The sequence below is a fragment of the Acanthisitta chloris genome, unplaced genomic scaffold (assembly GCF_000695815.1).
Source record: "Acanthisitta chloris isolate BGI_N310 unplaced genomic scaffold, ASM69581v1 scaffold4011, whole genome shotgun sequence".
Taxonomy (NCBI): domain Eukaryota; kingdom Metazoa; phylum Chordata; class Aves; order Passeriformes; family Acanthisittidae; genus Acanthisitta; species Acanthisitta chloris.
This window is the reverse complement of record NW_008657488.1, coordinates 13,812-41,062: the sequence shown is the minus strand read 5'-3', so window position 1 is coordinate 41,062 and position 27,251 is coordinate 13,812. Positions and strand designations below refer to the sequence as shown.

Sequence of the window (27,251 nt, the reverse complement as noted above, 5' to 3'; positions counted from 1 at the left end):
ACTTTCAGATGAAGTAGGTTTGGGAATCAGAAGAGGCAGTCCTGATGACTGCATGATCCAAATCACTGACCAGGAATTGAAGTTGATCTTAAGCTCCTAAATTTCAGTTTATGTATGGTTATGCAAGCTGAATGTTAATTTGAAAAACATTTCTAGATATGGCAATAAATTGCTTCTACAATTTTATGTGTGGAACAATTATTGATCTACTATCTCCTACACTATGTTAGGGTGATACAAGGTGGAACAGTGCTGACCATTGTGGTTCAGTCTACTGTAAGAGAAATATCTTCACAAATGTTATGAAGTTACTGTTCTTATCTAACTTTCTACCTAAAGACCTGTTAGCTTCTCTCTACTCTTTTTTGCTCGTGACGTGTAATGCCGACCTATGTTTCTAACTTCCAGTCAAACACTCATGATAGCGTGTGTGAGCCCTTCAGATCGAGACTTCATGGAAACTTTGAACACATTGAAATATGCCAATCGGGCACGGAACATCAAGAACAAGGTGATGGTTAATCAGGACAGAGCTAGCCAACAAATAAATGCTTTGCGCAGTGAGATTGCACGGCTGCAGATGGAACTCATGGAATACAAAACAGTAAGTTCATGCTCATAGGATTTCTTCTGCTTTAAAATGCTTGTAATTCCACAGTTTATTTTTCTGTTGGCGACTTCCACTTCATACACTAAAGCCATTTGAGTAGCAACCCTTGACGTAAACAACACTTCTAATTACAGTGATTACCAGATGTTTTTAGAAAACTTAGATTGTATCCCTAAAGAGAGGATACATCAGCAAATGCAAATGATGTCAACAGATGCTGCATGCTGTTTGCTTTTCAAAAGGCAAAAATTGACCTTGTGTTCAGCAATGAGAAATAGTCACTTCCAAAGCAAAAATGACCAAAACTAGGACTGGTGCATTAGTGAATGTGTCGAGTAACTGTGTATTGCTTTTGAAAACTGACTAGACAGCTGAAAGAATTTGTGTTTTAAAAATATGCTGCACAATGCCAGTTTCTTCCTGAAATCTTAAACAAATAATGTTTTCAGCAGTAAATGTGGTTACCAAACACTGTCCTCCACCTTTTTTGTTTGTGAGACAATATCCTGATTTCCTAAAGAGGTGTGTTCTCATTCCTTAACCTGTTCGCAAACTTGTATTTCAGACTAAGGTGGAATTACACAGGGCCCAAATGCTAAAGTGTTGGCCAGACATCAGTGTTTTGAAAACTATCTATTTATCACTGCCTTAAACTATTCAAGTGAAGATTATTGTTTGATATGAGTGTCTGTTTGGAATTTCAAGTAATCTGTGGATTGCCTTTACTGAGTTTAATTTTTTTTCACGTGTAGGTCAGCCATTGCTAGCAATAAAGTATTTTAATTTTCTTAAAGGGCAAAAGGATTATAGATGAAGAAGGTGTTGAAAGTATCAATGACATGTTTCATGAAAACGCGATGCTGCAAACAGAAAACAACAACCTGCGTGTTAGAATCAAAGCAATGCAAGAGACTATCGATGCACTTAGAGCCAGAATAACACAACTTATGAGTGATCAGGCCAACCAAGTGCTAGCCAGAGCAGGTATGCTGTGGGTGTATTGTGTGTGTAAACTGCTTCATAGGTTCATGAACTTTAATTAGTGATATGTTCTTGCTTTGTAGATCCCTTGGAATGCAGTGTTGGTCATGAACTTTAATTAGTGATATGTTCTGGCTTTGTGGATCCCTTGGAATGCAGTGTTGCTTTTGTATCAGTAATGCGGGACTTGCGTTGACAGGGATAGGCTCCTACCTGATTATTTCTTCTGCTTCTGGACACTTCTGTTAATAGAAATAGTTTGGTACCCTGATTTGGCCATTCATTTAAGACTGTGAGCAAAATGAAATACAAAATAATACCTTTGGATAGGAATTATTTGTATGCTTAGCTCCATATGGACTTACACTTTTTTTTTTATGAGGACCTGCACACAGATGACTATTGGCTTGCTTCTCACCTCAGAATGATGAACCAATTGGCTTACCATGACAACCTTGTTCTTTTTGTGCACGCACTATTTGTCAAGTTACTTTTGATTTATGCATTGTTAAAATGTGCTAATATGGAGAACAAATGAAATAAGAAAAGTTACTGGTAATCATGGTGATCATATGACAGCCTAAGAAGGAGAGATGTTTTACAAATCAGATAAGCTCTAAATGTGTATCCCATGTGACTGTTTGTCTTTGCTGGTACCTTGTGCCTAGTTGCAGTATTCAGATATTTATATTGTTGCTATCCTTAATCTTTCTCTTCCCCTTATTCTCCCTTTCTCTCTGTCCTTGAAAGGAGAAGGAAATGAAGAAATTAGCAACATGATTCATAATTATATCAAGGAAATCGAAGATCTCAGGTAGTTGCATAATATGTATTGAACTGTTTTTATTTTAAAAAGCAAAGTAGAAGTGTTAGCAACTAAATACTTCAGCTGTTTTCCTGTGTGGGTAATACTTCAGCAGAGTGGTCCTTCAGCTTCTAACACCATCTGGTGTTGCTCTCAGCCACGAAAATGTTAAAGATGAAACTGACTATAGAAATTAGAGTAAGGTGTTGCTTAAATAATGATGATGACTTGATATTGTTGTACAACAAGACTTGGAACAATTATTTTATCACTTTATAACCTCAGATATAAATGAGAAATTACTAGAAATTACTTGTTACAATCTAATGCTTTTTAAAAAAGAATCTTTTAAAATAAAATAAAAGGTCTTAAATGGTTTAGATATTTTTGTTTGGCACATACAATGCTAAAAAATGATCTGGCCTATCCCCAGTGAGCGTTAGAGTTTCTGTGTAGCTTTCATGTAACATGTATATACATATTTCATATGCAAATATATATCTGTGTGTATATTCACACAGATATTTATATTTTCATGTATGCTATCTAGGGTATGTGATAAATGTACAATATATATAACTTGTGTAGAATGGTATCATCAAGGAATTTACTCCATTATATTTTGTAACCTTGTATTGTGTCACCTTGGTTTGTAGTTTCTCTTTAAACTCAAGGTGATGCATTGAAGTTACTGGTGCTAAAGACTATACATCTCATGCATTGGCAATACTTGTAATTCATGGACTGCAATTCTTCCTTTTGTTTTTTGTTAAGAGCGAAGTTATTAGAAAGTGAAGCAGTGAATGAGAATCTTCGACGCAACTTGTCTAGAGCCTCAACAAGAGCCACGTACTTTGGTGGACCATCAGCATTTTCTGCTTCTATGCTTTCTTCAGAGAAAGAGACAATGGAAATTCTAGATATAGCCAAGAAAGATCTAGAAAAGCTGAAAAAAAAAGAAAGGAAGAAGAAAAAGAGGTGGTGTATGAATTATAATGCTGTTTTCTCTCTATTAGTAGAGGTGTATTTTTTAACCAGTGAGGCTTTAAAATGAATTTGTTGTTGTTGTGTGGGTTTGGTCCCTAAACTGCTGTTCCTTCAAATCCTTCTATGCATTGAAGTTATAGGTGTTTTTCTTTGGCATCTTTTCTTCCAGAGAAGAAGGCTGTATTTGTAGAATGAATGTCTCTGTCCTAATGAATTTTTCTGTATAATTACGCACAATGGTAAAACCAAAGGTGCTCGCCATAGATTTTGGTATTTTTAAAATGCATCTGAAGCTCAACAGAAATTTTAAAAAAAATTATAAGCTTTTTTTTATATTGTATGTCAAAACTGGAACATCTTTCTGAAGAAAAGATATTCTGAATAGCTGGGAATTCTCTGGTAGCTCTTGGAATGGCTTCTTTTGCTTTATCTTCTGTTTCTATGAATGTTTTTAATTTGAGGTTTCCTAATCCTCTGCAACATCATGCTTTGCCGTTTTTCACTGTCCAACCTCTCATCTACTAAAATCCTCATAGACATTGACATAAATGCCTGTTCAGACAACAGTTAGTACAGCAAGGCTTTGTTTGTGTATTCTGTGACTTTGATTCCATTAGAGATCTCTCCCTTTTCCCTGAAATTTTCTGGGGTTTATCTTTTTTTTTTTCTGAAAGAAGTTTCTGCATCCAGTCACACGTGTTCCCACTAGGACTATAGTCTTGTGTTAGGATAACCAAGTGGTCTGATCCAGAAGTAGGGACTACTTAGCATGAACTATTTTTGACATTGGTTTTCTATCCTAGCAGAACCACAGTAAAATTTAAGTTTGAAGCGACCTCTTGATAGTCCAGGCTCCATCTAAAAGTGGGTATTGTGTTCTGTACAATGGGCTCATAAATGTTCAAAGTGCTGGTAAGGTTTAAATCTGTCTAGTGGCTCTGCAGACTGCTTTGTAATAGGTGCATATATTGGGAGAAAAATTCTTTAGATGGTAAGAAATGTTGGAATTCGAGAGATTATAGCCCGTCATACTTGCTACCCACAGAGTGCATCTGCCTAATTAATAAATGCAAAGTCTGTGTTCAGGTTACATCATTGTGAATTTTTTTTCTATTGACGGTTCAGGAATTGGCAATGGGTGTGTTAGTGTATTGCACAGAGGCAATTTACGCTGTAGTTTGGTAGGGATTGGTTGCTCTACTTCTCTATTCTGCAGGCATAGAATATTCTGTAGCTGCTTCTACTGTACTGTTTCTTTTTAGGGTTGCTGTTCTTTTAAACTTGTCTAACTAGAATTTTTCTATTAAAATGGGGTTGGTAAGCCTAGCTACTAGTTCTGCCCCGTCTGCTGCATTTCTTGATCTTTTGTTCCTGGTTATGGGTTAGTAAGATAAAAGGTGCATAAATTTAAATATATTCAACTTATCTAAACTGTTCTGAGGTAGCCTGAAGATTTAAGAGCCAGATTCTGAATGAGCACCAGGTATGTACTGCTATATATCTGTAGCCTTTAATAAGCATCTGTCATAAAGTTTATCAGAAACCGTTTACATGGCAGTACTGGTTTGGCTACCGAACAACTGACATGCTTGACTGGAGTGTCTCACAGTGTGACCTGCTCACCAGAAGCCCCAGAGCAAACCTTCCATGTCCCTTTCAGTCATCAGTTGGCCCTACATACCTGGTAACCATTTCTGACTGTTGTCTTTTGACTTCCCAAACCTTTAGTAAACTAAACTGGTGATAAAATTACATGGGGCTCAGTGTGGTATAGCTCCTAGGTGATGGCAGACAGATGGCAGGCCAGTATAATGTGGAAAGGCATCAAGAGCTCTTGCTCAAAACTTTTTCATAATGGGCACATGAGGAATTTCAGGAATTTTAACCCATCTCTATGCTACATATGTCATGCAGGCATTTTGTTACTGATATATCCATATTGGTTCAAGAGGAAAAAGTACAGGTAGAAATACTAACACTTGGTCCATCTCATTGCTTCAGGTGCATGTTTTTTTTATTTAATTTATTTAAAAACAACAAGCAATGATTGGCATGTACTTTTTATATCCCAGAAAAATAAACTGCAGTTTTCTGCTTTTTATTTAAAACCAGACAACAAAACCCCAAAGGAAAAAATGAATGCAGTTTGAAGATTTTTGTGTTAAATATATTCAGAATATATTATTTAGAATATTAATACTAAAATATTCTTATTTCTACAAATGTTATCAGCATATATAAAGCTAGACCATTGGGTTTTTTTCCTGATATATTCCTGATGACATACAACTTTGGGTCAATGGCAGTATTTGCAATTTTCAGTATTTTACCTGCCAGTTTTAAGTGGCAAAAGAGGAGAAAGCTTTTTCTAGAATTAAGAGATTTTTTTGAAATCCATTTTTAGAAATAATTCTTTAAGTGAAATGTATTGTCTAAAATTTCATCCTTAGTGTAACTTGAATTTGCAGTTGTTGGCAGTGGCAGATTAGTTAACCTACAAATGCTTCTTCTTTGTTTTCGATTTACTTTCCAACTGTGCAAGATGTATTGCCTTTTTACTACTTGTCTCTTGATAGTATCTTTTAAAATTTCATTTTAAACTCCAGAAGCTCATATATATATCATTTTTTTTACCTTCTTATCACTTTTGCTTTTCACTGTCTGGTTTGTCCTTCATTGGCTTGGCCTTCCAATACTGTACCTCGTGCTTTTGAAGGCTACAGAAACTTGAGGAAAGCAGTCACGAAGAAAGAAGGTTGGAATATTTCCCAGGTTTTTAATTACCTGTCATTTCAATTAACTGGTTGTCATACATGAAAAGAAGTTGGGCAGATTCGTAGGTACTTCAAGAGTAGTTCATTTGGCCTTTCAAAATTCTTTCCTGTGTTTTGACTTTCAACAAGTGTTTTAATGGGAAGAAACCTCTGTTGTGGAATTGAGATTAACTCGGGATTTTACAGTGTTGAGCAAGCTTTTGTTGGGGTGGTGGTGGCTTTGGGAATTGCTGTAGAATTAAGCAGATTTCTTTCTTGCATGGCCTGTATGGAATGAAAGGCAGGAGGAAGGTGCAGTAGCACATATGATATGAAATGTCTAGCAGGCAGTATATGAGAATAAGAATTTTGGCATGTGAGATCAAGAATGTCTTGGACCTTCACACTGTCAGTTAAGTCTGCTTCCTTTGTTTCTGAAAGCATGTGACTGAAGGCTTGATCATTCCTTCCACTCACTTTCAGCCAAACCAGTAGACAAACTAGTAAGTCTGAGAGAGCAGTTGAGGGCTTCAAAAAGGGAAATATGCTATGATTAAAAGTGAAAATAAGGGAGTTTTATTTTTCTGCTGTCTGCTTTGATCAAAAAAATCCCCCCACTGAATTCATGCAGACCATGTGAATCCACAGATGAGTAGCACACACATTAAGTACAGTTCTGCCTGACAGAACTGCTGGCTCTCCTTCCTCCTGTCTCTCCTGGTTCTTAGGCAGAACTTAATTTCTCTGTAGTGGTTAGCTCTGTGCTGTCTGCAGGTGGAAGGGAAACTGGGAATTTGCCTCAATCTGCATGAGGATTGCAGCTAAGATCCATTATAATTTAGACTTAAAAACCAACGTAAACCAGAACATGTTCTGGATTGAGGGAGATGAGAATCTGTGGAAATGAGTTTGTGTTGCTCAGTGTTCCCTGTTTGGCATTTTTTTTTGTGTACAAATCTGGTTAGGCTTTTCGATTCCAGCATCCCCAGCTGCTGTATGCATTCAGGTGGTCCAAGCAAAAGCTTTCTGCCTTGTGCATAGTTAGCTCCTCACTGGTAATGAGTGGGACAGAGGGAACCAGTTAGCACTTACCAGGTTGCGAAGTAATATAACAAAAAATCATGTGTAGACAGAAACACTGTGTTACTCAACTGGCACTTGTCAGAGTTTTCCTTTATCACTCCAATGGTGCCTAGCCCTATTCTATCATGATTTCACATCCATTGGAGGTTTGGGTTTTGCACATGCAGCGCTAGAGGGACTGACATCTGATCAGTAACAATATGCTGAGTGCCATTGATTTTTTTTTATTATTTTTTTTTTTTTTTGTTTTGTATTTGCATGTGAGGTCTTAAACATGCCCTTAAAAATGTTAAAACTCGTCCTTATGGCTAATACACCAAACCTTTAAAACAAAACCAAGGGGAAAGCCTGCTGTAATTTGCATAAGCCATCCCTACAGGTCAGGTTTCCCAGAGAGGAAAGAATGTTTAGACCCTTGATTTTTAAATAGGTTTTGAACCATAGTCTGAAAAACAAAAGCATTAAATATGCTAAAATCTAGTCTTGATAGTTGGGAAAAGTTTCTTTTTGAGGCAGACAGGCCTGTTGCAAAAATACAGAATATCTTGACTTTCTTGTGGTTGTATCAGTGCCTATATTATGCATTCCGTTAATGTTGAAACAGATAACTGATCAAAAGAGTAGTTAGTTATAGTATGATAAATTAGGATATTGTTTAAGGTTTATACATAAATTTTCAGACTATTCCAAGCGCAGTATACTGTTATAGCATCAGGATGTAGTAATACCTGTAATGTATGTTATACTTGCACACAATGTTCTTTCTTTGTTTTGTAAAAGCTACTCTGGGTACACTGCAACTTCCATGCGAAATGAGCACTGCTGTAGTATACTGAGATGTGTATTTTGATTGTCCCAGTTCAGTATGCTGGAACAATACACTAAGCATTACTATTACTTTACGAGCCAAGGTTGAGAGTAATTAGACATTATTTTATTATCTGCAGAAGTTTGGAAGTTGTGTTTTACCTATGCCCAACACCTGTACCTTTTTCTAACTACACTTTGGTTTTCATCTTTATTTGGAATTGCAACTTACTGGTTTGGGGGATGGAGAAGCACATGTCATTTCAGTTCGTGAATATTTTGTGTCTGCCTCTTCTGCTAGTGTTAAAGAGGATAACACGGATAACGAGCAGGAGAAGAGAGATGAAAAAGGCACTTCGGAGAGAGAGAATAATGAATTGGAGGCAGTAAGTATTTATCAGTGTTTGGTTTATTTTCCCCTATGGAGACAGGCTGAGGAAGTTGGGACTGTTCAGTGTGGAGAAGAGAAAGTACCGTGAAGACCTCATAGCACATTCCAGTATCTGAAGGGGCTACAGGGAAGCTGGAGAGGGACTCTATTAGGAGCTGCAGTGACAGGACAAGGGACAATGGGTACAAATTGAAAGAGAGAAAATTTAGGTTAGATATTAGGAAAATTTTCTTTCTTATGAGGATGCTGAGACACTGGCACAGGCTGTCAAGGGAAATGGTGGCTACCCCAAGCCTGGCAGTGTTCAAAGCCAGGTTGGATGAAGCCTTGAGCAACCTGGTCTGGTGGGAGGTGTTCCTGCCCAGGGCAGGGGGTTGGGACTAGATGATCTCTAAGGTCCATTCCAACCCCTGAAATTCTAGGATTCGTTGTCTGTTTCAAGATTTACAGGGTTATAGAAGGGAAATTAGAAATGGGTCAGGTGAATGCTACAGCTTCACAGTGATAGTCACAAGTGATTGGGGGATGGAGAATTGTGAGTATGCTTCAACATCTTTCGATTTCCTATGTTTTATAGGAGGAAATTCAGGAAGTCAGTGATCATGAGGATGAAGAAGAGGAAGACGATGAGGATGAAGATGACATGGAAGTTGTTGAAAGCTCAGATGAATCAGATACTGACTCTGAAGAAAAAGGTGATGCCAGTGCAATATTCTGTAGAATTTTACAAAAAGTATCTGTCATTCCTCAGGTTTTGGTGGGCAAGATAGCATGTTGTCAACACACTATCTACAGTTTTGTGTGGATTGCAGGTCCAATGAATTATATTTTTTGGTTATGGTGCCAAAGCATGTAAGAGACATTGTGATCACGTGTCCCTGTACTGGCATTAACATGGACCAGAAGTCATCAGGCATTTGATAACAGGTTTATTCCTTGGTTAAAATATCCAAAGTGTAAGGTTTAAGTACGGGATTATTCTTATGTCTCAGGACTAATCACCAAGGTGATAGCTCCTGTCACCTAATTTGAAAATGGTAGAATTTAATTTTGAAAGGCTGGAAGCCCATCAGCCTTCCTCATTTTTGTATGGCATGCAAGTTAGGACTGTGAGAGCGAGAAACAGAAGCATCATCAGTTCCCTCATGTGAGCTGCGCCAAATGGGCAAACCAAGTCTATTGGTTTCTTCTTGTTTGAGAGTCACACAAACCATTATCAGGAGTTGCAGAACCTGAAAAAGAATAATCTTCAACTGACATTGTTATTCTGGAGCACATAATCTTAAGACAAAAAAAGGATCTAATTGGCTAAAAAAATCAATTAAACTTTTATGAATTTAGCATGTGGATTAGTCCTTTTTCCTTGTTTTTTTCCTCCCACTTTCTCATTCCCTTCGCCATTTCATTCTCATGATTGAGATGGCTCCTGTCTTCTCAGAATTCTGGCTGTATCTTTCTGAGAGCTAGAGAGGGAAAGTCTCGCTTTGGAATCTGCCATCAGTCAATTTTTCTTTTTATGTCCTGCTGGGTTTATGAATGAGAGTTATTCTCCAGCCCTGAGGTGTGGCTGAAGTCTCTCAGCCTTCAATATAGGCAAGGACAGATTGCTAATATTGCAATTTAAATGAGAGTAAGTACAACATGAGAGCAACTGTGATCTAATGAGAGATATCTTTCTCTATCTCTTTCCCGGTTCTAGGATTGAGAGTGTTTAAGAAGGAGACTTTAACATGAATTGCAGATACTAGTTTTGCTTGCTGCATTGTGATTTGTGTAGGATTTTCCTATGCGCCATTTACATGCCAGAAAATGACACGAAGATTGCAGGTAGTGTCTATGTTCATGTGATCCTTGCTGTTACTTTAACAGGAGTCTTTTTATTTTAGAAAATTATCAAGCAGACTTGGCAAACATCACCTGTGAGATAGCAATTAAGCAGAAACTGATAGATGAGTTGGAGAACAGCCAGCGAAGGTTGCAAACACTGAAAAAACAGTATGAAGAGAAACTAATGATGCTACAACATAAAATTCGAGACACTCAGCTTGAAAGAGATCAGGTGCTTCAAAACTTGGGTAAGAAGTACAAAATCATTGTTCCTGTGTAAGAGACTCAGGTTGAACTGTTTGCTACTTCCCTTGCTTCCTTTTTGTTCCTGTGTAAGAGACTCAGGTTGAACCGTTTGCTACTTCCCTTGCTTCATTTTCCAAATGTGATGAGAAATTGCAGAAAACAGAACCAGGTTTGTACCCATAATGCCAGTGGATCATTCTTTACTCATTCTAGTTTCAACGAGAATTGATTATTTTTTTTTAGAAATATACTGCTACTGATTGATTTGGTATTTGATTTGATTTAATAAGTATTTCCAGTTTCCTAGGAGCTCTCATTTTAACATAGTCCTTGAGATAGTTCCTGAATTAAAAACTTTTTTCCTGCTCTTACCTCCACAGTTTATTTTTATTTGCATAAAAATAAGACCCAGGGTCAGTGGCCCTTCAGAGATGTTTTACTGACCAAACTTTTTGGAATATGTAATAGTATTGAGATGAAAACCCCTCTATGACTCAGGAGTCCTAAGCCATGAATAACTGAACTTTGGGAGAGTACTGGGGAAAGTGTCTTGTTTGTTTTTCTTTTTTTAAAATATACCATATATGCTTTATAGTTATATATTTTTTAAACCTTTCTTTGTTCCCTTATTATTCCTTACACCTTCCCTTTTGATCAGTGGCAGAAGAGGAATCCTAGGCTGGGTGGTTTTCAGGACTGTTGTTATACTGTTGTGTACATATGTGTGAACAAGCATGTGAATTTGTGTCTTCACATTATCAGATTTGTTGTCTAGTGGAAAGAAATCAGAAGAAAGTGTTAATACTTGGTCTCTTGTCTCAGAATACATACAAGGTGGAAAGTTGAAAGCAGTGCAGGTGATGGGGACTAGAGACAGATAAGGTTTTTTTAAAGCCATTACAGGTAATGCTAAAGCAGAGGAAGCAGTCATCTGCTGTGGCTGGCAAAGTGAAAATATCCTGAACAAAAGCAGATTAAGAATTCCCTTTTGCTCTAGGTTCTGTGGAGACTTACTCGGAAGAAAAAGCAAAAAAAATCAAGTCAGAATATGAAAAGAAACTCCAAGCCATGAATAAAGAACTGCAGAGACTTCAAACAGCGCAAAAGGAACATGCACGACTGCTTAAAAATCAGTCACAATATGAAAAGCAACTGAAGAAATTGCAGCAGGAGGTGACAGAGATGAAGAAAACCAAGGTATATATCAGTAAATTGAAGTGTTGTACAACGAATGTTTGCTAAAATTTGGGTTTAAATTTCCTGTGCATCCTTCTACCAGATAACTTTGTTCTTGCTATTTAGCTGCTTGAAAGTCTGAAAATAGGAAAGATATGAGGCTATTCCTGGGGGAGAGGAGTAGCTTTTAGGTTTAATGAACAGAAATTACAGAATCAAATATGCAGAAGCTCGCAGAGCTTATTAGCTATTATTTGGCTCTGAGTGAAGAAGGCACATTAGATGGAGGAGGCAGATTGCTAAAAGCATGCAATATACTGGGAGATGGCAACTTGAAGAAGAAACTATATGAATGGGGGCAGGGAGCAGCAGTTCAGTGTGAACAGCTTTTCTAAGTGATGACCTCGTTCCAGGTTCGCTTGATGAAACAAATGAAAGAAGAGCAGGAGAAAGCTAGAATGACTGAATCTAGAAGGAACAGAGAGATTGCACAGCTTAAAAAGGAGCAACGCAAACGAGAGGTGATTTGTCAGATAAGGAACTTTCTTTTGGAATAAGCATCTGTCATTATGATGTGCATCTGCTTGCAGGCACACACCATGTGTATATGCATTTGCTGAGGCAGGCATGTATGTACCTGTGTCATACCACAAAATTTGGTATGACTTCTATGATAACTCAGTTCCTAGCTTCAGGTGATAAGCTTTCTATTTTCTGCTGTGCTTATTGAATATGTATATCAGTGTTATTTTGTTAGTGAATCTTCACAGATTTGTTGCTAATACCTTACTTGCCTGCCTGTATTCTTTTTGATAGAGAATTGATATTTTCATTCTGAAGCAGGAAGAGCATGAAATATTTGTGATTTGACCACTTCATGCCACAGCAATTTTGCAAACTTGCATTAGTGTGTAAAAGTAATCTTTTAATACAATACTCTCCCTGTGGCAGATAAAGGAAAGAAATACCATTTCCTGTTTTTATTTTTTCACAGCATCAGCTCAAGCTTCTGGAAGCTCAGAAGAGAAATCAAGAAGTGATCTTACGTCGGAAAACTGAAGAGGTATGGTGGTAAAGCAGCAATGCGTCTTTGAGAGCAGAATAATATTGCTGCCAATCAAAACACAGTTTGGGGGGAGAGTTAATTGTGTCATTGCACTTTGTTTCAGGTCACAGCCCTTCGTCGGCAGGTAAGACCTCTGTCTGATAAAGTGGCAGGAAAAGTAAGTAGAAAGCTGAGTCTGCCTGAGCACTCTGTGCAGGAAGCAAGCCCTAGTTCATCAGCTGAGCATGATGGCTCCAGAACAGCAGCACAGCAGAAGATGAGAATTCCTGTTGCACGGGTTCAAGCATTATCTGTAACTACAACAAATGGAACGGGGTAAGGATTAAAATTCTTTAGTACTCTCTTATGAGAACTGAAAATTGTATGGACTTTCTAGCAGATAATGTGCTGAACCACATTGCAGCAGTTATTTTTCAAACTGTTGTCATGTAATGCTCATTAAATGGGCATTTTACCTCTATCAAATGCAGTTTCTCTTTTCTGGGTTTAAGGCAACATGGAATAATATAAAATGGCATTAAAGGATAAGTCACATTAACTGGATTTTGAAATGTTGAGGTAACTTAATTTGCTTTTCAAGAGAAACACCCTTGGTGGTTCAATGCCAGCAGTGTTCTTAAGTGCAAAGAAAAACTTACTGGAAAATGCAGTTTAATGTATCAGGCTTATTTGTGCTCTTCCACTGTGGTTTGAAGCAGATGCCCTTGTTAAATAGGGCAACTGCTATGTGGCATTTGATCTCAACAGTGCCTCACAAAAGATGCCACAGTGTTTGGCACCTGTTTTTCAAGCTCAGCGTGCAGTAGAGTTCAGGGCTGGGTGCAGGTGGCTCTCTGGTGCAATGAGAAACTGCTAATGCAGAAATTCTGCATGAAATTTAAAAGCTGTCTGTGAAAAATATTCTGTCCTGATCATTTCCACATTCAGATTTGTAACTGGACAACTTTAGACTTATCTCTGCGGGGTTTTTTTTATTTTATCACAGAAAAAAATACCAGCGGAAAGCAGTGACAAGCAGAGTTTACTCCTCAAAGGCAGCCAGGATGAAGTGGCAGTTACTTGAACGCAGAGTGACTGATATTATTATGCAGAGGATGACTATTTCCAATATGGAGGCAGATATGAACAGGTTACTTACGGTGAGTGATCTACTGTGCACTGTTGGCTGTATCACTGTATTGAACAGAGAGAGCAGTGCAAGTATGTTTACTGTAAATGAATTGCTGTGATGGTGGCGTTGGCAAAGTGGTATGGAATCCGTTGTAGTCAATGGAGACACTCTTGGTTCCAGTGAGCATTTGGACCATGGGATTGCTGAACTTAGTAAGAAATAGAAAGCAAATTAATGGGATCATGTGCAAATATATTACTGTATTCACCTGTTTAACTTCTTCCCATAGAAATCGTGATATGTTAAAGTGTAACCAGGAAAGTAAAAGAAAACAAAAAGGCACTTAAATACCCTAAGGGCTTACTAATTCCTTTTTATGTATTATTATGTCTTTTGGGAAAATAGCAACGTGAAGAACTTACAAAAAGAAGAGAAAAGCTTTCAAAGAAAAGGGAGAAGCTCATCAAGGAAGGGGGTGGCAGTGAAGCAGATAGAAATGTTCAAAACATAAATGAAGAGATGGAATCAGTAACTGCGAATATAGACTACATTAATGACAGCATTTCTGACTGCCAAGCGAACATTATGCAAATGGAAGAAGCAAAGGTAGGTCAGATATTAATGCAAAACTGGTAAAATGGAGATGAGAAAGCACAACTGTGTCTGCCTTGAAAATGTTCTCTTTTAGAAAGTAATTTTGGTTTGTATTATTGAACCAAGAAGGGAAAATTGGTGAAAACTTGTGTGAAGTTTGAAATGAAAACTGTTTATACAATATAACTGTCAAATCTGAGTGTTAGTGTCAATAGTGTGATGCAAGTTAAGACTGCAAAGCATTTAAATGTCTAAGCTGATGCTTTCTATTCTGCTGGCATTAAATTAGTATAATCCTTGGGACTTTTTCACAATGTGACTGTTTAATGTTGCACACATAGGAAGAAGGAGAGACCTTGGATGTAACAGCAGTGATTAATGCTTGCACTTTGACAGAAGCTCGATATCTGCTTGATCACTTCCTGACAATGGGTATCAATAAGGTAATGCATTAAGTGAAGCATGTGTGTGCCAGGACTGTGCTGTGTGCCATGAGCAGAGTTGTGCTGACATAAAGACTGACTAATGTGCATTAGGTAAAGCAAAGCTGCTTGACTGTACTGGGCCGTGCTGGTTCTCAGTGTGAAGGCCCTCGAGACCTGTTGTCCCCTTCAACTTGTTGCCTGTTTTTCAACCCCCAGTAGAGCCTACTTCACTGTACTAATTATCTCATATTGTTCCTATAAGAGCACTAGCTTTTTGTATCAAGTAAATCTCTTTCTATGTTTTTGCAACAAACTCCTAAAGAATGCTCAGGATCCTTTTTAAAAGACTGGCTCTGCCACCTTCATAAAAATATGAGCCTTTAAAGAGGTGGTTTAAGTTATGTATTGATGCGTGTCGTACTTTACTCAGACTTCGACTTTAAGTAGAGCAATTGGGACTTTTTCTGAAAACCTTGGGGAGTACTATTTTCAAAATGAGTATTTGGCAGCTTATCACCCTGTGCCCACATATATCATATGCCCTTGCCCCTGCTTTTCTGTCTGGAGGGCAGTACTCAGCGTCGTTGAATCAAATGACAGATTTCAAGGCTGTTGAAATGGGCTTTGAGTCAGTTCCACTGGCCAATTCTCTGTTCGTTTTTTGCTTTGTTGATTTGTCACTATGCAGGTAATCAACAAATTTTGTGGAGAAAAATGGTACAGAAAATTACCACAATCACATTGTCTTCTGCACATTTCAGTCTTTGGATATTTTTTTCAGCCCTTGGCTGGATTTGAATGGATCTTGCAACAGAGTTAATATGAGGAAAATGCCTCTGACTTACTCTGCTAGCAGTTTCTCCGTATCATGTTAAAAAGTTCCGTTCTGTGAAGATTTCTATCATCTTTTTATAAGCAATTATTGTGTAGAAATATTGAAGGTGTATTTTTTTGGCAAAATTGGTGATGCCTGCTGTCTATTCTGTTGTTTCTTTTCACATGCAAAATGTGTCTATTGATATGTTGTTTTAACTGAAGCAGAATGTAGTGTGAAAGTTCATAGGGTTACACTTGTTTCTCAAATGTCATTCAAAGTCCTCTGTTGCCCTACAAGTCCTTGGAAAGATGTGTTGTACCTTCATTTTTCCCCATTGTTTCTTTTGGAATTTGTAAATCTATTGGGAAACTATTCTTTGTAAATTTTCTTGGCTATATTTTCTACAAGAGAAAAATTCCCACTGATCCAGAGATCTAGCAAAGTTCCTTTAGAATGGATTCTTTCTTAATTTAAGCCATGAGATCTTTCGGCTGAAAGTTCACTGAGTGATTCTGTAGGAAAGATTGTAGTTCTATGTCCAAGTCCCCTAACCCCTTCCCACCCTCCCACCTTCTTCTTTGTCATAGAGTGTTATAGGTAATAATTTTTAAGCACTTATTTGTGAAAATTGGAGGTGTTGACTTTTCAGATGCTTGCTACTATTAAATAAATGCAAAGACTCTGAACTGCCCTTGGGAGTCACATCTAACTTAGCCCCTAGATGCATATTTGCATTTAACTTGTGTCTGAAGAACACAAGTTAAATGAATGTTTAATGACTCTTTTTCAAAAAAGAAAAAAAAAGCAACCAAACCTTCAGCTGACACCTGAATGTGAGAAAGGATGTGAGAAGGTGGTTACAATGTACACACTGTTTGTGTTTGTAGTTTTTTGAAAAGTTTTGACAGTTCACATTTTGTAAAAAAAAAGGGGGGACTGTGATAAAACATTTATCATCTTTGTCTTTTTCTCTCCTAGGGTCTCCAAGCAGCTCAAAAAGAAGCTCAGATCAAAGTCCTTGAGGGACGCCTTAAGCAGACAGAAATTACTAGTGCTACTCAAAACCAACTGCTATTTCATATGCTAAAGGAAAAAGCTGAGTTAAATCCTGAACTTGATGCTTTTCTGGGTCATGCTTTGCAAGGTAATTTTGTCATCTTGTATTCTGACTAGTCAGGTGCATGTCATGTTTGTCTTTCATGCATGCTGTACTGGGCATTCTAGGCTATTTCTTTTCTGAATAGATGCTGTATTTTAACATCTCATAGTTCACAATTGACGTGCATGTATGACATTTGAAAGTATATTCCCTCAGCAGTGAAATGTAGGAAATAAGGAAGTTTTTTATTATTGATATTTTTTAAAATTCAACTAATTTGCTTGTAATTTTTACAAAAGACAATGCATTTGCAATTTACTTCTGAATGTGAAATTCTAAGTATTCAATCTTTTTCAGTTGTCATATGCTAGTGATTTTGAATGTGGCATTTTCTGTCTGCTACGGCATCTATTCTACTTCTCATGGGATGATACTAAGAAAAATTTAGAATATATTTGGGTACTTTTGTTTTATTTCTTTTTATAAATGGATATGTTTTGATTGGAATGTTGCTTTTTTTTCCTTGTTGCTGTATTTACACAGACCTAGATAGCATACCACTGGGTAAGTATGTTTAGCTTTCTGTGTACTGTACAGCTGCATGAGCTACTAATTCATTCATGTTCACTAACTGGTGCATCTTAGAATTTGTGAGTGTGTGAAGTTTGCATGAACTTTTCTGTAAATGTACTCATTATCATGAGCTTATAGAACATTTCTTCATTTTTGAATCCACCCCTAGCCCTTGTGGTAGTTAGATTTGTCACGTAAGAGGTGAAGACAGTAAGCAGAGCTGTATTTCAAATTTAGAACTTGCTGCTTATGAACCTAAAGTACATTTAGACTACCTAAAGCTGTTTTGTGATACACTACTGCTGTAGTTGTGACAAATTCTGCTCATCTTATAGATGAGCAATTCTTAATGTGCAGGTATTGCAGATAGCTCATTTTTCACTATAAATATTGTACAGAATGCAGGATTGTATCTCACTTTTTCAATTGTGTTTAAGTTACTGACTTCACTGATTTTGAGATAAGTACTTTGTTGTTGTTGCTTTAAGCATTATTGCGCTTATTTTCTCCCCTGCACAAAATTGACTGTGTTTGAAACTAGAAAAAAATACTCCTGATGTCAGTGGCAATTCCTTTTGTATTGTCTTATTCTACTTTTAATCACATTATGCTGTCCTGTGCTAGTTTGCATAGGCATCTGAAACATTTCAAAAGCACAAAAACACCTGAAAGTGTATAGATCATAATCTACCGTAAGCTGGTGAGAATTTTACCAGTTTCCTGGCAGGTGACACCTGAAGATCCATGTCAGGGCATCTTGCTGCATACAGCCAGTTATTATCCAGGAACCTCAGTGGTTGGTAATATCATTGTGTGTCTAGAATAGACTCTTAATGGATGTGCATGTGTCTATGTTCACCCCTATTGGAGTGGGAGCAATGTTTCTCCAAACAGCATTGCATTTTCTTTAGCTCTGGACAGGCTTCTACTTATTAACAACATCTGGAGCAATGAAAAGATACTTGTTATATGTATTGAAATAGTAGCTCTGTCATCAAAATTTGTGTAGTGTCTATGTTGTTAAAGAAATTTTTTAACACTTTGCAAGCATGAACTGAGACTTTTAAAATACCTAAGCCTCTCAGGACTGTGCTAACACTTTATAGGAAGGAAGCTTCACAGTAGGTGTATCTCAGGTGAATATGCTGTATTAACCTTGGTCCATGTTGAAATCCCAGCTGTTTTGTAGATCACTAGTGACCAAACCTTTCAAGTGCAGGGAGTTCAGACACCATTGTAATGAGGTTTTGTGTCTGGGACTGCCAGCTGGTTAGCAGGGACTCTGATGATGTAGGGGCTCCCTGGTAACCTGACATGATTCCCAGAGGTAGAAGTGTGGGTGACAGCAGATCCTGACACCAATTTCACCTGAATACCTGACAGCTCAGTGGCAGTACTCAGCCAGGCCCATGCAGGGTGCTTGTGAATAATGATTCACTTGTTGACTACTTTCAGATCTGGTATCTTCAAAAGTTCTTAGCCTTTTGAATACACTTGGCTGCCATTCACTGTCCCATCTGCTCTTATGAAAAGTTAAAATTGGCATGGAATTGAGTTCTGAGTGTTGCTGAAGTGATTCCTTTCTGCAGAGTTGTAGAAGCTGCTTTTCCTTCACATCTGTGACACATGGACATACATGGATGTGACTTATAACTATCTGTGTGGAGATCTTGAGAGGGCTGGTCAAATGACATTTCGTCAGGGTGAACTGTGCTGGTGTATGGTACTGGTACAGAATCACAAGATTCAGTCAGGTTGGAAAAGACCTGCGAGATCAAGTGCAACCTGTGACCTAACACCACCATGTCAGGTAGACACGGTGCCACATCCAGTCTCTCCTTAAACAGTCTCCTTAAACGGGCTTAAACAGGAGTACCATCTGGTTGCTACTGCACAAGGATGAAGACAAATCATCAGAAAATTTCTCCGTCATTCTGCAGTCATTGGTTTATTAGCAGTCATCTCTGCTGGTCCTTGCAAGCAGTACTGCCTTTACTAACATTATTGCTCCTGTCGTCTCTTCTTACTCAGGACATGCTGCAGAATCTTGCTCTTTCTGCCTTTTTGTTTGTTCTGTGCACTGGTTTCTACCTTGGGGCTTTGGGCAGTCTTCTTGTGCTGAATTGCAGACAAACTGAAGAAACATGTCAGGTTGCATGAGTCACCTACAAATCCCATCTTTTGTGGACATTCCACACTTCAGTTATCTGTAAAAACAGCTGACAAGTTCTTTATGAGAATGGGAAGGGGATGAAGTAATATTATTCTAATATGAATCTTATATTTTTAAAAGATGCATTTGTTTTATGGATGCCACTTTTGAGTCTTGCCTGAAAGAGCAGTACTCTAGATCCCCTGTTCTGCAGAAGACATAGAATAATGTGTATTCAAAAAGTTTAATCTAGGCTCAAATCCAGGATGGACCAAAAAAAAAGACAGTTCATAGTGCTATTCCTGTGACCTTGTTTTCTTTATAGTATTGCTGTATTTCTGATAGTTAAGGTTACATTCTTAAGACTAATACAGCAGTTGAGTACCTCTGAAGTGCATTGTTGGTGTTTGTTCTAGATTGGTGTATGGTTTTGACTTTTTCAGGAAACGTGTTTAAATGCAGCATACACAAGAACACAGTGTTTTCCTTCTCTTTTCTTCATTCCTTCTTAGAACTCAACTGAAAACTGTGTATCTTTCCTCTCTTTTTTCAAAGCATGAGCTTGCACTTGAAACATAGACATGGACAAACCTGTTTTAACATAGGTTACAAATATATTGGTTCTATGCATTGCAAATGGTATCTGCTTTCTGGCAGAAATGAAGTAAAGAAACCTCAAGTGTCTCGAATAGTAAAGAGGAGATGTAATAGAATGTCATTAGAAGGTTATTTAATCCTCAAAATTTGATTAGTATCTTCGAAAATAAGGGACATTGTTTGCAGAAATGTGTTACCTATATCCTTAAACTACACTTACAATATATTGTTAGAATAACATGCAAGTTAGGGATTGAGCTTTCCCAACAGTTTATGTGCCCTAAACTCATGTCTCAGCTGAATGTTTCGCACCACTTGCATGCTGACGTTAATCAGATGTTTGACAGTGTCAGTGTGTGACATGCATGCTGGTTTTGTCTTTTGTGAACAGGTTTTCCCACCCATTTTGCTTCAGGGACATTTCTACCGAGCAGCTTCATTTTGCACTTAACCTCTTTTTAGGAAGCAGTTCTGTAGTATTGCGGTAGCATCATCCTCCTTTGAAATGTAAATGCTTACATCCTAATGAAGTGCTTGCTTCTTGTCAGCTCAAATGGGGGCATTCTGTATAAACTGAGGCTGAGCCTCAGTTCACTAGCTAGTTAAAAATGCAATTTCCTTTTCATTATAACCAGGCTGATTCTGTCTTTGAAGCAAGGAGATTAAGAAAAGGCAGAAGACACATCCTTGCTGTCCATTGATTTACATCCCATCTCTTCCATGTCTTGCAGTTAATTTTCTTTATCTGCTTTCTTACAGATTTCCTTCTAAAATTTTCATTTTTCTATCATCTCTGTTGCTCTGCTACCATAGATAGAGGACCACATTTGGCACAGTATGCTTAGGTGTATGCTTTATTTAGATTGTGTGACAAAAATTAGTTTAGATGCCAGGAGAATTCAGTGGGGACTGGATAGAAAATAGTCAAGGTATTTTGAAAAATCCCTGTCTTTTGTACTCTGTTCACATATATTCAACATTGTCTGAGCTGTTTTGTATAGCACTTAGAGCCTGCATGCCCTGTTGTATATGGACAGACTAACATTATTGTTTTGGAAATTTTCTAGAAAATTTGGAAGATAGTACTGATGAAGATGCTCCATTGCATAGTCCTGGGACAGAAGGAAGGTGAGGAAATCTTTGTTACAAGGTAACTGGATCTGATTCTAGAAAAATTACTATAATTTCCTCCTTTTGTAATGCATTGTATATCTGTTACAAAATACCTCTGACATTGTTTCGTTACACTTTGTCCATGATTTCAGTAGGAAAAAAGAATCAATTAAAAATAGACATTTTGGAAAAATATGACTCTCTTCTAACTGTGATGCAATTTTTCTTTTAGTTCATTATCTTCAGATCTTTTGAAGCTTTGTGGTGAAGTCAAACCCAAAAGCAAGGTAGGATGTACAATGGTGATGATAATTCATCTATATGTCTTGTAAGTGATTCTGTGATTCTGTAATAATTCATAGTTGTATGATGCCTTCTGGAGAATGCTCTTGCTTTGCCTTGGAGACATTAATAAACAGAGACATGCAGAAGGGTGAACTGGCATACTCTTCGTGTGATTTGTGTGCAATGTAATTTTGTGTGACTCTGAGAAGCAGTGATAAAAATCAACTTTTTGCAATATTTTGGGATTAGATTTTTAGAATTTTGGAAAGACTCCAAACTGGTGTGGTTTTGCAGATTACTATTGGGCTGCAGTTCAATCTTAATGCCAGTGGGAAATGTGAACATGCTTATTGTTTGCAGTTTGCTTCTGTGGTCATAGAGTTCTCAAGGAAGTTTATGAAACAAATAAAAGTTTGACCTCCATGCTCTTAATTGCAGTTGACATTGGAGGAATATATCTAGGCTGTCTGTGGTTTAATATTAATGGCAGTGGGAACTGGAAATGTGCACTGATTGCAATTTTGCTTCTGTGCTCACAGGAGCATAAACCAAGTTTACAAAGTAAATAGAAGCTTAGGCTCCCCTTTTCTAACTGCCGTTGACTTTGGAGGAAAATATCTGTTGGCGGTTGCATTATTGGTAGTATTCATTGATGTGCAGCTATTTGGTCAGTTTAACTGACTGAGTTTGATCTGAAAATGTCATAAACATGTCACTTTTGTAATGGCTCTGTTCACACTGGACCCTGTTAGCCTTTCTTTTCCTGAGGAATAGATCTTAATTTCTCAGTATAATCACACCTAACATCTACAATCTGTTTTTTACAACTTACTGTGTTGCCCAAAGCTTAGCTCCTTTGTGAGGTTTTCTGTTGTTTTCAAATTGTTGAAATGCTGAATGAATCTTAATTCATGTTGGCTCAATCTGCTTTTGAAGTGACATAAACTAAGTAAGAAGCAGAGTTTGCACATTGAAAGAAGTATTGATATAAAAAGTCACACCAATATAATTGTAGCTATTTAAATTTACACTTGGGTTTATTCCTCTCTGCTTTAAAACATTTCGTTTGCATGAACCTTAGGTGAGCGATGAAGTACTCCTGTAGCATTGACAGGTAGCTGGTTGAATGGGTATCTTTAGAAACCAGTTGTCAAATCAGTGTTTCATGCTGTTGAATTTGACTTGTCTACTCTGAAATCGTTGCCCAAGAGTAGAGGTGAGCTCCTTGTTTTAGTTTCCAGAGGCAGTTGCCAAGTGATTGAAGGGGATGCTAATTGCCAGCTAATGATAAGCTTAAATGTAGCACTCTTGACACATACCATGACATGTTTAAGTGGCAATTTGGTTTCTATTTGTCTCCAGGCTCGCCGGAGGACCACTACCCAGATGGAATTGCTGTATGCAGCCAGCAGTGATTTAGTCTCCAACATTAGTGCTGCAGACTCTGCTGTGGCTGGCTCTCTTGCATCAGTTGCAGAAACCCAAGAAAGTGGGACGGCTGCTGACACAAATGATACTTCTGCTAGGGACAGAGAGTTTATGCCCCCATCTGGCTTACCTTCTAAGATAGGCAGCATGTAAGTTTGGCCATGCTGTACTAATTATCCTTTGCTTTTAAAAAATGCATGTTGCCTGTTTCTTGTAATCTGTCATTTTAACTTTACAAAGGAGGTTGATATACTTGAAGCTTGCTAAATGATACTGACAAAGCTCCTCCTTCTTTTCTACCATCACCACTCTAGAAAAGTATAAATACAGTATTGTAAGTAATGTGGTTCTTACAGAAGATATAAGTTCTGTTAAGTTTCTTTGCTACAGTAAAATGATTGTAACCTTGTTCTGAGCCAGGGGAAAACCCCATCTAATACCTTGAATACTTTGCTGTGTTAGTACTATGGGATATGCACATTCCAGAGAGGTAGTGAGAATCTCCTTAGAACAGCAGAGAGTTTTTAAAAAAACCTCTGCCCCAAAGGCCAACCCAAAAGCTTTATATAATGTAGTACCTGTATATGGTCCTAACTATTAGGAAAAATCTTTCCATGAGTCATCTTGTGTGGACCATGCTTAAAATGAAGAAGTCTATGCAAAATAGAGTATGTAAGTGAAAAGTTGAAAGAAACATGTTAGATGTTATGAATCCTCAAAAATCCTTTCTGTTTGCAGATTGCACCTACCTGCAGAACAGTTTCAGTAACTGAAAGTATCACTTGATTCTAAATAAACAAAAAGTATTATTTTTGTCATTTTACTTAGGAGCTAGCAGGAGTCTCTCACATGCACTCCCTTCTTTTTTCACTTGCTCTAGCTGTTCTTTTTATATCTACCAATATCACTACTGGTTATTAGCCATTTACTGCTAGAGACTCTTTTCTTGGGGTTTTAGGTACTAGCTCCAATATTGCTCAAACTCGTGTAAAAATGCACTTGCCACATTCAGTAATATGGATATCTGTGTCCCATAGCTATCTTTATTGTGACAGGTTCTGGAATTAAGCATCTTTCACTATTCATCTGTCCTATTTGCATAATATTTTTACAGCAGTCTCGATCTAATGTACATTTGCAATTTGTATTTTTACTATGTATTTCTGGCATGTGCTTCAGGTGGCAATCATGAACAGTAAAACACTGCTGACAGCAAGTATTAACCCATGCTGATGGCTTCAGTGCACTTTACAAGTAGAATCTGCTTGGAAAGAATGCTCTTGGGGGTGAGGATAGGTGGAGAAACCCACTAGTTTCAGCAGTTAGTGTGAGATGAGTAGAGACTTTTTGAAGCTTCAAGATCTAAAACATCAAGTGTTATGGCCTGGCATCCAGACTCAGGTAATACCAACTTTTGCCTCACTCCATCTTCTAGAATGTTTCAATATATGAAAGTGATCCAGCAACGAGGCAAAACAGCATTTTCCCAAAACTGCATTCTGAAAGCGTTTGAGAGTTACGTGCTGTCCGTAAATCAATTCAATCAGCAGTAGACCTCACATATATTTTGGTTTGTATTGATCATGTTTTAGTAGATAAGTCATCAAAATTTCCCCCAATCTGTCTGTAGTGACTTCCTCACTGTAATTTAGATGCTTTTTCAAAGCTAGAACTCGGTATACTTCATACAGTATTGCAAGGTTTTGCTGGTCACTGGTCATCGTTGAAGAAAGCTCATCTTTGTGGGCCATCTGGCCTTCCCATGTGGCCATGTGGTACCACCATTATTTTAATGAAATACATTCTTCTGGAGCAGATTGTGGTCTTATCTGAAATAAACAATGTCTCCCTTGTACCACTTAGTTAAGCGAAATTCAGGGATGTAGAAGCAATAACATTTTTCTCAGGTCAGTGGTGATTCCACAGTCCCTGGAGAGGGACTTTCTACAAGGACATGTAGTGATAGGACAAGAGGTAGTGGCTTCAAACTGAAAGAGTGTAAGTTTAGATTAGATCCTGGGAATAGATTCTTTACTGTAAAGGTGATGAAACCCTGGAACAGAACAGGTTGCCCTGAGAAGCTGTGGATGTCCCATCCCTGGAATTGTTCAAGGCCATGTTGGATGGAGCTTTGACCAACGTGGTCTAGTGAAAGGTGTCCTTGTCCATAGCAGGAGGATTGGAACTAGATAATCTTTATGGTCCCTTCTAACTCAGACCATTCTGTGATTCTACTATTTATAGAGGTACCTGAATCCATGTGGCCAGCAGTTAATTTGGTTGGAATTCTTTTTACAAAGCTGGCTAGTACTGTTGACTTTTGATATGCTCAACTCACAGCAGCTTCTCCAGGGTATAGTGGTCTCCTGTAGGTCTTGTGCCAGCTCTGTTCAGATGTCCGAAATCCTGGGAAATATAAAAGGGCACTGGAAACCTGTAGTAGGTTTGTGTCCTGCTCCATTTCATTAATGTCATGCTCCTGTTCTTTACATCTATGCTTAGGAAGTTCATGCCAGCAAGACTGCTGCATTTTTATAATACCTGCATTTCCAGGATTTCAAAAAGAAATGACAGACTTCCTGTCAAAGGGAACTGATACAGCTTTTCTCACGTAGGGAAGTTGCAGCTATGCATATCCAAAACCTGTAGTGCTCTGAGACCAGATGCTAGTAACCATGTCAGGCAGGTGTCCTGCCAACTGAACTTTGTCTGCTTGATGAAGTTCTGTGGAACAAAAGCACTTTCAGAATCTACTTTCTCTCTTTAAGTGAGTGTTTCTGGTCCTCATATTCATAGAAAAAACCTTCTAAACACATAAAAATAGGATAAACCGAAGCAAATATTACTTTTGTGATTGCTCAGCTAGTGAGAAACAGAAGTTCAGAAGGATGGACACCATTCAGATTCCCTTTTATTTTGCTTCACTGATGAAATGATGACATTTGGGTGTCAGCTTTAGTATTGCCCTCTTGGTATGTTTGCTGATTTTAATGGGGAACAAAAGGTTGGGAGAAAGACAACAGTGATTGTGAATTGGATTTATTTCAGAGCTAGAACTAGAGGGACAAAGAAGGGATGGAGAGCAAGGGAGAAGGGAAGGGGGGGGCAAAGAGAAGCAACATTATAATAGGCTGTCAAAGGGAAGTACCTTCTCTTAGTTCCTAAGTTTGAATTTGGTATTGAAACATGAATGTGTGAAGTTTCATTCATGTATAAGAATCATTGTGATTTCTCTGTTCTCTGTGTCTGTAAGTGGTCTATTGTAGAGGAAAATGTGAAATCTGAAATTTCAGAATTTCTGTGATCTTAATACTCCTCTGTATTTTTTTGTCTGTCTCTTTTATGATTGAAGTAGTAAATCTCCTTTACAAATTCAGTATCTGACTCTACATGTTGAAGAACTGTGAAAGTTAATAAACTTGGTGTATTTTTATATTTAAGTGTGATAACAAGTTTGTAACAAGGCAATAACAGATGAAGCATGTTCTAAAATATGAAATCTTACTGGGAGAATGACAGCAAGTTTTGTGACGGGCCATAAAGATAATGATTGCTCTTACTTTAGTTCCAGACAACCATCTCTACCAGAGAAGAAGGTACCTGAGCCTTCACCTTTAGCAAAGAGAAAAACCTATGAGAAAACAGTGGAAAAGACAAAGACAAAAGAACAAAAACTGTAAGATTCCTTTAAATCTGTTTTCTCTGACATAATTTAAACCTTGAATTTTCTTGAAAAACAAGTCTGTATTTTTCTGTTTCTTTAATTCTAGGGCAGTTTTCATTGTTGGCAGTGAAATTATTCATTGCTCAACTTATGTGTGATGTGGTTGTTGTTTTTTATTTTTTTCCAGATTGTTTTTCTATACAAACTAACTCAGGAGCAGAGCCCTGAGAGAACGTCCTTTGGAGTGTTTGCAAATGATGCCTTTTGTTGTTTGATTTGGGGTTTTCTTTAATCAAACTCAGCAATTTCTCTAAGAATCTGCAGTTTTATAAGAACTTCTTGTTTTTACATGTGTGTTTTCTGCCTGCAGCTTTCACTTTTAGCACTTAAACTTTGACCATTGTGCCACCTTGCACTCTGCAGTCTTAAGTTTATTGCCTTCTCTGAGGAATATCTGTAGTTAGTGTTTTATTTATTTGCTTAAGAAAAGAGCATCTAACGTTTGAGGCATGTTGCATTTAACTTCTCTAACCATTCATGACCTGTTAAAGAAGATGTTCTTTTTTTCTTGTAGCTCAGATTCTGGAGCCCCAGAGGCTAGTCTGTCACCTCCTACTTCCCCACCAAGCCGGCCCCGTAATGAAATGAATGTTTTTAGTCG

At 37.7% G+C, this 27,251-nt stretch overlaps 1 protein-coding gene across 1 annotated transcript in view; it reads left to right on the top strand.

Annotated features, from left to right (window-relative positions):
- The window catches only part of LOC103811732 (kinesin-like protein KIF21A), a gene marked incomplete at its 5' end in the record, with an annotated part of 54,196 nt that overhangs the window by 14,904 nt on the left and 12,041 nt on the right, over positions 1 to 27,251 (top strand). Inside the window, 22 exon segments of the mRNA XM_009084720.1 lie at positions 409 to 604; positions 1,405 to 1,594; positions 2,342 to 2,405; positions 3,171 to 3,374; positions 6,100 to 6,138; positions 8,328 to 8,412; positions 8,995 to 9,112; positions 10,304 to 10,492; positions 11,488 to 11,687; positions 12,080 to 12,187; positions 12,661 to 12,729; positions 12,836 to 13,047; positions 13,718 to 13,871; positions 14,249 to 14,449; positions 14,779 to 14,880; positions 16,658 to 16,823; positions 17,322 to 17,342; positions 21,168 to 21,228; positions 21,446 to 21,500; positions 22,861 to 23,075; positions 26,492 to 26,602; positions 27,165 to 27,251. Of these exon segments, the coding sequence (XP_009082968.1) occupies positions 409 to 604; positions 1,405 to 1,594; positions 2,342 to 2,405; positions 3,171 to 3,374; positions 6,100 to 6,138; positions 8,328 to 8,412; positions 8,995 to 9,112; positions 10,304 to 10,492; positions 11,488 to 11,687; positions 12,080 to 12,187; positions 12,661 to 12,729; positions 12,836 to 13,047; positions 13,718 to 13,871; positions 14,249 to 14,449; positions 14,779 to 14,880; positions 16,658 to 16,823; positions 17,322 to 17,342; positions 21,168 to 21,228; positions 21,446 to 21,500; positions 22,861 to 23,075; positions 26,492 to 26,602; positions 27,165 to 27,251 (2,847 nt within the window).